The 12334-nt window shown below is 41.7% G+C and overlaps 1 protein-coding gene across 2 annotated transcripts in view; it reads left to right on the top strand.

The window, feature by feature from the left end:
• Nucleotides 1-12334, top strand: part of LOC121872609 — a 160818-nt gene that overhangs the window by 55169 nt on the left and 93315 nt on the right. For both annotated transcript variants that reach the window (XM_042375475.1, XM_042375474.1), the window contains exon 3: nt 9442-10086. In XM_042375475.1, coding sequence (XP_042231409.1) covers nt 9442-10086 — 645 coding nt within the window. The remainder of the gene's footprint in view (nt 1-9441; nt 10087-12334) is intronic.

Here is a 12334-nt window from a genome sequence, read left to right as displayed (position 1 = left end):
AGAATGACTCGACTACTGCTGCTACTCCCTCCGTGTTAACCTGGTGTTTCTCTCTCTCTCTCCTTCTTTCACACTTGTTGTTTATTTTTCTTCTTTACCAGTCTATCTCTGTCTCTCCCTCTGGCTTTCTATCTCCCTCTCTGGCTTTCTATCTCCTCTCTGGCTTTCTATCTCCCTCTGGCTTTCTATCTCCCTCTCTGGCTTTCTATCTCTCTTTAATTTATATATTCACAAACGGGAGATTAATTAACCACCACAATATATAAAGAAGAACTAGGGATTAACTCAGCCAATTTAATTTGTACTGTATAGCACTGAAGGTTAGTGAACTTAGTCAGCTGAAAACACGGGACAACTTTACCCCTCTCCCCTCCCATCCCCTCCTTTCCCCCTGTCTTCCCCCTCCACCACCCCCCCTCCTCTTTCGACGTCATTAATTTTACCACATGTGAGTTTCACTTCTTAAATCCCGGTATTTACAGGGACTTGACTTGACACGAACCCACACGCGTCCATTACCGGTGTTTTCCTCTCCGTACTATTACATGGTGGTCTTAAATGTGTGCCAGTCTTAATATGTGCCAGTCTTAATACACCTCAGTCTTAGTGGGTTCCAGTTTAAATGTACAGTCTCACCCAAAAGTTCGTTAACTCTCCCAGCCAGCTATTGCTGCACTGCCTGCTTCAGATGGATGAACTTGAGTCTGTTACTTCGAACCTTTAGATTCATTCGTATCGGTTTCATGTTCTGGTTTGTACTGAGACAGTTTCAAACATCTGAAGCAGGCAGTGCAGTAATAGGTGGCTGGGAGAGTTAACCAACTTCTGGGTGAGACTGTACATCACCTTGTAACTCTTTGTAGTTACTTCGCATTTGTTTAATAGTATTAATGTTCAAATAAACGCTATTTGGCTTTTCTATTATTCTCCCAAAATATAGCCCACTCAATGGTTATTAATAACGAAGTAACCGATAATAGCAATCGTCTATTTACGTTAGAATGTATGAGGTGATTTACAGCGCAACACTAGTACTACATGTTCACTACAACACAACACTAGTACTACATGGTTACTACAACACTAGTACTACATGTTCACTACAACACTAGTACTACATGTTCACTACAACACTAGTACTACATGTTCACTACAACACAACACTAGTACTACATGTTCACTACAACACAACACTAGTACTACATGGTTACTACAACACTAGTACTACATGTTCACTACAACACTAGTACTACATGTTCACTACAACACTAGTACTACATGTTCACTACAACACAACACTAGTACTACATGTTCACTACAACACAACACTAGTACTACATGGTTACTACAACACTAGTACTACATGTTCACTACAACACTAGTACTACATGTTCACTACTAACACAACACTACATGTACTACATAATCACTACAACACATTAGTACTACATGTTCACTCACAACACTAGTACTACATGTTCACTACAACACAACACTAGTAATTAACTATAACATTAGTACTACATGTTCACTACAACACATACATATTCACTATAACACAAATACTAGTACTACATGTTCACTACAACACAACACTAGTACTACATGTTCACTACAACACAACACTAGTACTACATGTTCACTACAACACTAGTACTACATGTTCACTACAACACAACACTAGTACTACATGGTTACTACAACACTAGTACTACATGTTTACTACAACACAACACTAGTACTACATGTTCACTACAACACAACACTAGTACTACATGTTCACTACAACACTAGTACTACATGTTCACTACAATAAAACTCTAGTACTACATGTTCACTACAACACAACACTAGTACTACATGTTCACTACAACACAACACTAGTACTACATGTTCACTACAACACAACACTAGTACTACATGTTCACTACAACACAACACTAGTAATTACATGTTCATACAACACAACACTAGTACTACATGTTATACAACACTAGTACTACATGTTCACTACAACACTAGTACTACATGTTTACAACACTAGTACTACATGTTCACTACAACACAACACTAGTACTACATGCGTTCACTACAACACAACACGAGCACTACATGTTCACTACAACACAACACTAGCACTACATGTTCACTACAACACTAGTACTACATGTTCACTACAACACAACACTAGTACTACATGGTTACTACAACACTAGTACTACGTGTTCACTACAACACTAGTACTACATGTTCACTACAACAGAAGTACTACATGTTTACTACAACACTAGTACTACATGGTTACTACAACACTAGTACTACGTGTTCACTACAACACTAGTACTACATGTTCACTACAACACAACACTAGTACTACATGTTTACTACAACACTAGTACTACGTGTTCACTACAACACTAGTACTACATGTTCACTACAACAGAAGTACTAGTTTACTACAACACTAGTACTACATGGTTACTACAACACTAGTACTACATGTTCACTACAACACAACACTAGTACTACATGTTCACTACAACAGAAGTACTACATGTTTACTACAACACTAGTACTACATGTTCACTACAACACTAGTACTACATGTTTACTACAACACTAGTACTACATGTTCACTACAACACTAGTACTACATGTTCACTACAACACTAGTACTACGTGTTCACTACAACACTAGTACTACATGTTCACTACAACACTAGTACTACGTGTTCACTACAACACTAGTACTATGTGTTCACTACAACACTAGTACTACATGTTCACTACAACACTAGTACTACATGTTCACTACAACACTAGTACTACATGTTCACTACAACACTAGTACTACATGTTCTCTACAACACTAGCACTACATGTTCACTACAACACTAGTACTACGTGTTCACTACAACACTAGTACTACATGTTCACTACAACACTAGTACTACGTGTTCACTACAACACTAGTACTACGTGTTCACTACAACACTAGTACTACGTGTTCACTACAACACTAGTACTACGTGTTCACTACAACACTAGTACTACATGTTCTCTACAACACTAGTACTTCATGTCCAAATTCCAAGTTAACTTTGAAATTTTCACAAATCTTTCTTTTTGACATGCAGTCTACCAACATATGTCTTAAAAAAAATCAAAATGGTTAATCAACACGTTGATGTGTTTGGCGGCAACGTCAGTTTGCCCGAAAATAAACGGCGTCCAACCCACCTTTGGGTTGAATTGTATCAACCCAGAATGTGTGGGTTATACAATAAGAGAAAAATACTTTTGCATTGTCAGATTAAGAAGGATGGTTGGGTGTACATCGGTGACGGGCGGGTGGAAGGTTCGTACATTGTTCCGTCTGTAGCGGTTATCCCTCTGGAGGGCATAAGGACAAACGAATCTTCGGTGTCCTTTAAGTGGCGTAGCGCCAAAAGTACTCTTTACAAAAACCGAATGAATATGTCTACTTTCCTCGCCCACGTCTGCACTGAGACTCCTCTTCGGGTTCCGGACAGAAGTAATAAACTCCATTCAACAATTTGTTTTGCTAAGCAAGGGAGCAAATCACTCTCCCTTGTTGTGGAGGAGAAGCAGGCGTTGGAACACAAGGTGGTGAAGAAATGGACGGTAGGACAAATAGATTACACGTGGGAGATCATTTTGTTTGAGGAGGATTACGTGATTTTCGGTTTGCCTCGAGAAGACAAGTATGACAAAATTGGGGGCTAATTTTTATTCATAACCGCCGCCATGGTAATGATCTACGCCTTTTGGTTCTGGTTGGTGAAAGAGGAGGAGGAAGAGTAGAGGGAAGAGTAGACAAGGTGATGGAGGAGGGGGAGCCAGACAAGGTGATGGAGGAGGGGGAGCCACATAAGGTGATGGAGGAGGGGGAGCCACATAAGGTGATGGAGGCCTTTGCGTTGTTATGTTCTACTTGGGTTTGGCTGCTAAAACAGGGTTAAAAGGCTTGGTCCAAAAATGTACAAAAAAATATATAAATAAAAGTTGTAAAATAGCAGTATATTTTATTTTATTACACCTATACAGTACAGTACCGGTATTCATCAGCTTCCACCTGTTCTAAACATTTATAGTTATGGGATGTCAGGGCTATACTACAGCTTGTCACCTATGAACTGAGCCGGTGAGATGTCAGGCAATCACATCTACTAGTCACTTTGTACTAGCTGGTGTTCCCTCCAACTGGTACAGTCTCACCCAAAAGTTCGTTAACTCTCCCAGCCCGCTATTGCTGCACTGCCTGCTTCAGATGGATGAACTTGAGTCTGTTACTTCGAACCTTTAGATTCATTCGTATCGGTTTCATGTTCTAGTTGGTACTGAGACAGTTTCAAACATCTGAAGCAGGCAGTGCGGTAATAGGTGGCTGGGAGAGTTAACCAACTTCTGGGTGAGACTGTACCTGAGTCCTAATGGTCTACACTCATGCGTCACATGCCTAATAGTCCTCATAGTTCTCAGTCTTAAAAGGGCCCAGTGCTAATGGACCCCAGACTTAAATGATCCCAGTGGTATTGGACCCCAGATTTAAATGATCCCAGTGGTATTGGACCCCAGATTTAAATGATCCCAGTGGTATTGGACCCCAGATTTAAATGATCCCAGTGGTAATGGATCCCAATCTTAAATGGTCCCAGTTGTAATGGACCCCAGGCTTAAATGAGCCCAGTGCTAATGAACCACTAGCCCTAATGGCTCCATGTCGTATTATCCTCCAATTATAATGGTTAGGTTAGGTTAGGTGTGATGACAGCAACTGATCTTGTACCATCAGTGGTTATAATGTTATGGTACTTTATATTGCCAGGGAGAAGAGTCGATATCCTTTAATGTTATTTTAATAATATAGCCCAACTTAGTGAGTGTAGTTCACATAGTTATGGTGTATAATTAAGGTATTTTGAGTTTGTCAGTCAATGTTGTATGTGTTTATATCTCTGGGTAGTACTAGAGTTCATTAGCCACTTCTCAACTGAGGGACTGACGACACTGGCGGAATATGATAGATCCTCTGTACTGAATTACCTGAAGATTAGGTACCCCAGCGTATTTCACATGATGATTAAACACCCTAACGTTAGTCTTACCTGACCTAATATAACATAACCCCCAGGTAGCGGTAGGGTGTCAATCATCAGGTGAAATAAACTTTGGTGCTTAATATACAGGTGATATGCCATAACCAAACATAGATGTCGGCAATGCAGTGAAATATAGAAGGACAATTATAACGAGTGTGACTTGTGTGTGGGTGAGGTAGTACAGGTGAGGGGAGGTGTGGCTCTGTATAAGCACACCTGCCTCAGTTGCTGTGGTGTGACCTACATGATGGTACTGCACAGGTGAACTGATTTAATAACACTACAGGTGTCTACACGTGTTTTGGTACAGTCTCTCATGTATTTTGTATCGTATGTTTAGTTTATCTTTAAATTAGTGTTACGAGAGAATGTATAGAGTTAAGATAAAGCAGGAAATAATGTTTTATATATTTTTCGGATTTAAGATTTTTTTTGTTTCTTTTTTTGAGTTGTCTGGTCACATTGGTTCTTATATCTTCATTTGTGAGGAAAATTTAATGCCATAACCTCTGAGGATCTCGTCCCAGGCTTGATGGCCAGTGTGAGGTGTGTCTTGTGACCCAGTTAACATCCACCTTCTTTCTTTGATGACGGTCGAGGGTGTGGTAGTGGTCAAGGGTAGTGGTGCTTGAGAGTAGTAGTAGTGGTGGTGGTCATGGGTAGTGTGGCAGTAGTGGTGGTCATGGGTAGTGGTAGTAGTGGTGGTCATAAGGAGTGATTAGTAGTGGTGATCATGGGTAGTGGTAGTAGTGGTGGTCATGGGTAGTGGCAGTAGTGGTGGTCATGGGTAGTGGTAGTAGTGGTGGTCATGGGTAGTGGTAGTAGTGGTGGTCATGGGTAGTGGTGGTCATAAGGAGTGATTAGTAGTGGTGATCATGGGTAGTGGTGATGGTCAGGGAGGCAGCTTAATGATGTGACAGCGTTCCACCATAAACACGTGGATGATACCAAGCTTAGCTCTCTGCTGCCCCGAGACTTGTAACCTTTCCATCACTCTTGGTCCGTCTGTGATGCCTGTACCCCTTCCTATACCGCCGGGGATTACAGTCTGATGCTGTAACCCATCTTTTAGCATTTATTTATCAGTCCTTGTTTTGATGCCTGTAATCCTCTCTACTCCTAGGGATTACCAGGTTCTGTTGTAAATCGCTTCTTCTGGTCTTTTTTGTGATCTCTCATCTTGTGCTGTAATCCTTCCGTCTTACAGCAGCAGTCATTCTTAGTCCTGGCCCTGATGCTTGTAATCCTCTTTACCCCCTGGGATTACAATCCGGTGCCGTAAATTTCCTATTCTGGCCATTGTAATCCCTCATCAGTGCAGGAGGGGTCAAGGGGTGTCCAAATGACGACCATATATTCAGTTATGGACGAATCAGATGTCCACACAGTGATATCTAGACCAAAGGGCAGTGTAAAAGATGTCCACAGCCACACGTTATTGGGACATTTTGGTCGTGACAGGATGACTGACGGGTGTTGTGGTGGGGTGGGGTTCTGGATATCACAGTCGCGTTCCTCATAGTTTATAACAGAGACGTGTGGTAGTGTTGACTCTCCCCGCTGGCCAGGTGCTGTAAAAGACCCTCACGATCTTGGGGTAGCTAAACTGGAGGGTGTTTCTCTCTCTTGCTTTTCTTATTTATATTTATTTTTGTTTAGACTATTTTCTGTATCTCTACTATATGTTGTCTTTACCTGCTAGCTATGGATACTTTCTGCCTTTTCTCATTAAACTTTCTAATCGTTTCGAAAGTAAACAATACAGGTCAGAGGTAAAGTTAGCACAACATAGGCTGGAGGTCGGAAGTAAAGTAAACACAACACAGGCTGGAGGTCGGAGGTACACAGAGGCCTCATACACCACACATACACCCACGTAAACCCATTATGGCTGATGTATGAGTACTGCTTAGTGATCATACTTAAGCCGGGATAATTAGAGGGCACTTGGTGTATTTTTAAGACAAGTGTAGTGATTCGTATACAGTTTATGAGTATTATTATGGTAGGCGTTTATTAGTGTCTGATGTGTTTGTTTGTAAATACTATGCTGTAGGGAGGGGGTACAGTCAAGGCACGAGTTCTTGACCCATTTTGACACTTGACCTTGACATCTCGACCTTGATCTTCATCTTATATTTAATTAAGGTTTTATGAGAACAAGTATGAAGGTACAAAAAAAAATGATAGGTTACTTCATAGTCTATTGAGTTTTTCTGAAGATTAGAAACCTACTCTTATTTCACCTGATGATTAAAGACCCTGGCAAAACATAGGGGTCGGTTAGGTTAGGTCAAGGTTAGGTTAGGTCAAGGTGTGTTTAATCATCAGGTAAGATAACTGGAAGTTCCTAGTCTCCCTCCTTCAGTTTGTTGGTTTTACCGCTTGGTGTATGAGGATGATTTGAAGTTGTTTTTTAATATGGAATTTTAGAAGAGTTGTAAGACTTGTGCTTGTGGATAACTAACTTGGCATTGTTTAAATATGACTAGAAATCCAGTACAGAGATTAATCCTAAGAGTTTTGGGATAATAAAAACCTACAAATATACGTAATTATACATATATGAGACTGTCCTTGTATGTATGGAAAATGTATATGAAATGAAATAGAAAGATCTGGTGATGAAGATGTCTTTAAACAAGAATTATAAAGCGTGTGTGTGTATTGTGTTGCACTGTGTTAGGGAATATGAAGACGTGGGTCAGTGAGAGGTTAATGCCGGCCGCCCCCCCACCCACCCCACACACTATTCTTAGTTCATCGATACTTCCGCCCCGGATAGCTTCACAGGGGTGTTTGTGTGCCACTGCCCTTCCGGAGAGTTAACTACTGTAACACTGCTCTTCTGGACCTTCCGGAGAGTTAACTACTGTAACACTGCTCTTCTGGAGAGTTAACTACTGTAATACTGCTCTTCTGGAGAGTTAACTACTGTAACACTGCTCTTCTGGAGAGTTAACTACTGTAGCACTGCTCTTCTGGAGAGTAGACTACTGTAGCACTGTTCTTCTGGAGAGTTAACTACTGTAACACTGCTCTTCTGGAGAGTTAACTACTGTAATACTGCCCTTCTGGAGAGTTAACTACTGTAACACTGCTCTTCTGGAGAGTTAACTACTGTAGCACTGTTCTTCTGGAGAGTTAACTACTGTAACACTGCTCTTCTGGAGAGTTAGCTACTGTAGCACTGTTCTTCTGGAGAGTTAACTACTGTAACACTGCTCTTCTGGAGAGTTAACTACTGTAACACTGCTCTTCTGGAGAGTTAACTACTGTAACACTGCTCTTCTGGAGAGTAGACTACTGTAGCACTGTTCTTCTGTAGTAACACTGTTCTTCTGGAGAGTTAACTACTGTAACACTGCTCTTCTGGAGAGTTAACTACTGTACTACGGAGAGTTACTGTAACACTGTTCTTCTGGAGAGTTAACTACTGTAACACTGCTCTTCTGGAGAGTAGACTACTGTAGCAGCACTGTAACACTGTTCTGGAGAGTTAACTACTGTAACACTGTTCTTCTGGAGAGTTAACTACTGTAACACTGCTCTTCCGGAGAGTTAACTACTGTAACACTGTTCTTCTGGAGAGTTAACTACTGTAACACTGCTCTTCCGGAGAGTTAACTACTGTAACACTGTTCTTCTGGAGAGTTAACTACTGTAACACTGCTCTTCTGGAGAGTTAACTACTGTAGCACTGTTCTTCTGGAGAGTTAACTACTGTAACACTGCCCTTCCGGAGAGTTAACTACTGTAACACTGCTCTTCTGGAGAGTTAACTACTGTAACACTGCTCTTCTGGAGTTAACTACTGTAACACTGTTCTTCTGGAGAGTTAACTACTGTAACACTGCTCTTCTGGAGAGTTAACTACTGTAACACTGCTCTTCTGGAGAGTTAACTACTGTAACACTGCCCTTCTGGAGAGTTAACTACTGTAACACTGTTCTTCTGGAGAGTTAACTACTGTAACACTGCCCTTCTGGAGAGTTAACTACTGTAACACTTCCTCTCTGGAGAACTTCCCATTACTGTGTGTTGTTTTGGGGGGAGAGTTTGATGTTTGTGGTAGAGGCAGCGACTCTTGCATCTCAGCCGTGACAGTAGAAGAAACACTGATGGTGGTTTCTTCTTTCATTTTTAGATCATTTATTGTATTCTCTTATCTTGACCCTTAACTATATAGCACTATAAAGCTTAATAACCTCAAGAACATTATAGATAGAACACGCCGGTTTTATTATACTTGAAGAACATCATAAGCCTCTTCTGTGATTAATGAACTAACCAGGCGTGACTTTTTCTCTTGTTGCAGGTCCCGGTTGAGGGCAGCGCCGACCATAGGGAGCGGATACGACACTTCGCCTTCGACTATGCCTACGAGCTCGGCAAGGGCGACGAAGACCAGGGAGGCAACGCCAAGCCCAGGGGAGACGCCAAGTCCAAGGACTCCCGAAGACCCAGCAGGAAGGACAGTAGGAGAACCACCGCCACCAGTAGGAAGACCTCCAGGAGTCATGACAGGGCCAAGGACATCGGTACTGAAGGAAAGAGTGAAGAACCAAAAGAAGTCAAAAATGAAGAACAGAGAGAAGGCAAGAGTGAAGAACAGACAGAAATCAAGAGTGAACATCAGAGTGAAGAACAAATTCAAGAGAAGACTGAGCACCAGGAAGATAACAAGAGTGAAGACCAAAGGAGTGTAAAGAGTGAGGATTTGAGGGCATTCGACGTTGAGAACCAGAGTAGTAGTCGTAAAGAGCAGAGAAAGAGGAAGAGTCGAGACAGCGAGAGTGAAAACCACCTTGGAGTCTTAGTAGAAAACCAGAGTGAAGACCTATGTGAAACCAAGAGTGAAGTCAGTAGGGCCGTGAGTGAAGCCCAGCCCGAGGACCTCAGTCACGAAGGCCAGAGTGAAGGGAAGGACTACACCGGGAACGCTAACTGGGACCAGGAGAGAGTGAGTACAGATTGACGTATATTCTCTCTCTCTCTCTCTCTCTCATAAAAGTATATAGTTAACTATTGATAGAAACATATAAAGTCCAAAATGTGTTTAATATTTGATTATATTGAGTGTAACCATAGAATATACAGTATATATAACAATTTAATTTATTGTGTTTTTAGACGTAATTTTTTGTGGTCAGTAACTTTCTTCACTACACGGAAAAGTAAAGGATTTTCCCCTAACATATTGGTGGTGAATGGCTATAATTGAGTTGTGTAATATATTGGAAAATGATCCAATTCATTTCCCGGCGAGTAAGAGCAATCATCATATTAGGTTATTGGGTCATATTGATTATAGAGGCGATTTTACCTTGGTCTTATAACCCGTGTTTAGCCAGTGTAATTTGGTACATCAGGGTCACTTACAACATCAAACCCGAAAAGCCATTTTTGTTCTCTGAAGGTCGATCTCTGTAATCTTATCTCTGTATAATTTTTCTTACCTTTTATGTTTGTTTAAGTTAATTCACTGTTTTATATCTATTAGCTTGGTGTGTGTGTCTTGTGACTGATAACTCCCACTTTAGGATGAAATGAAGAGGTTTGGTCACAGTGCAGGATCACGTGAAGATTAAACACCCAAACTTATTGTATCTAAAGATTAACCTGCCTAACTCTACCTGGTGGGGGGGGGGGGTAGGCTAATTTAGTAGAATATCTCCACTAACTCCTTCAGTACGTGGACGCCATGCACAAGGGGTTAAGGTACTGTAGGTTAGGGTGGTTAATCTTCAGGTGATCTCAAACGCAAAACATCACGCCCTACAAACCAATAAAACCCTGACTCCCAGACGCTGCCTAGAAGTGAGGGATTGAGGTTGTGTTGGGTGGTAAGCTGGAACACTTGGGGATATTGTGTGAGGTAATGTCGTCCTTGGCAGTCATCATCATCTTCTACCACCCAACTTTTTTATCATGAGAATTGTTTTTATTTCGTTCCAACTGTTGTGAAATCGTCTTAGTCATCTTGTCCGAGGCGGTATGGGACAGTTCTTGTTTCTTACACAGTCATTATGGTATAGTTTTGTTTTATGTGTGTGTGTGTGTGTGTGTGTGTGTGTGTGTGTGTGTGTGTGTGTGTGTGTGTGTGTGTGTGTGTTTCCTCGTCTCAAAGTCTCCCAGCGTTGGCTTTGCCGTCAGTTGTTTATCGGGTCTCTGTCAGTCGTGTATGTGTGGCGCGACGCTTCTTGTGTGTCTCTACTGTCACACTGACCTATGTAGTATAATGACCAGGTTATTAATTCTCACCAGTACGTGACATTGCAGTAATAATATATCCACATCCTCCTCTCCCTCCCCTCTAGTTGTAAATGTTTATCATACGTATTAGTTTAAATATAAGGAAGCTCATGTCTGGGCGTAGGTTCTGGTGCACGTGCTGGGAGACCATGGGCGGGAGGCCAGGAGGGTCAGGGACAGAGTGTACACCTGGTGATGTGTGAGCGAGGGTCCGATGTCACGGGGCAAATAAGGAAAAATTGTCGAATGGCAAATTAAAATAGCAATCCCGCCTCGTAGGTAAGGTACTTTATAACATACAGTAGTTCCTAGACAAATATAATTATAACATACGGTACTGACTAACGCATCCATACTTGGGGGGAAAAACGAATTTGAATGTAAGAGAATAACGTGTTAAAGTCTCCATATACATCTAATGCTATGTCAACGATGGCGACAGAGAAGTGCAGTTCTTTTTTTTTATTTTTTTTTATTAGAAAGACGCTAATGCACTAAACCATATGGAAATCAGACGGCCACGAACCACACACAACTAACAACCCTATAGATCAGTGGTTACGGTATTATTATTCTAGCCTTTGGTAAGCAGATATTCCTTTATTCACGCCATAATGTGGTTGTGGTATAGTCTTAAGTCAGCCAATCTGGGGTGGGATGACTATACACCCTGAAATACAGGTGCGGCCTCTCTTAGTCACGTGGCTGTTGTCCTTGTGGCAGACCTTCATATTGTGTATGACGGAGGTACTGCTGCTCCCTCACCACCTTCCTCGCCGCCTCCTCGTCCTCCATTAATGTAACACACCATTTGATGCTTCTCCTCCACTGTCAACTGTCACGGCTTCACTTTCTCCCCCCTCCCCCCATCACCTGCTCCTCCACCACTCCTCCTCCACCATCACCTGCTGCTCCTCCACCATCACCTGCTGCTCCTCCACCATCACCTGCTGCTC

Source organism: Homarus americanus, unplaced genomic scaffold (genome assembly GCF_018991925.1).
Source record: "Homarus americanus isolate GMGI-L3 unplaced genomic scaffold, GMGI_Hamer_2.0 scaffold39155, whole genome shotgun sequence".
NCBI classification, from domain to species: domain Eukaryota; kingdom Metazoa; phylum Arthropoda; class Malacostraca; order Decapoda; family Nephropidae; genus Homarus; species Homarus americanus.
The sequence above is the reverse complement of the archived record's forward strand: the minus strand, read 5'-3'. Positions and strand labels throughout refer to the sequence as shown.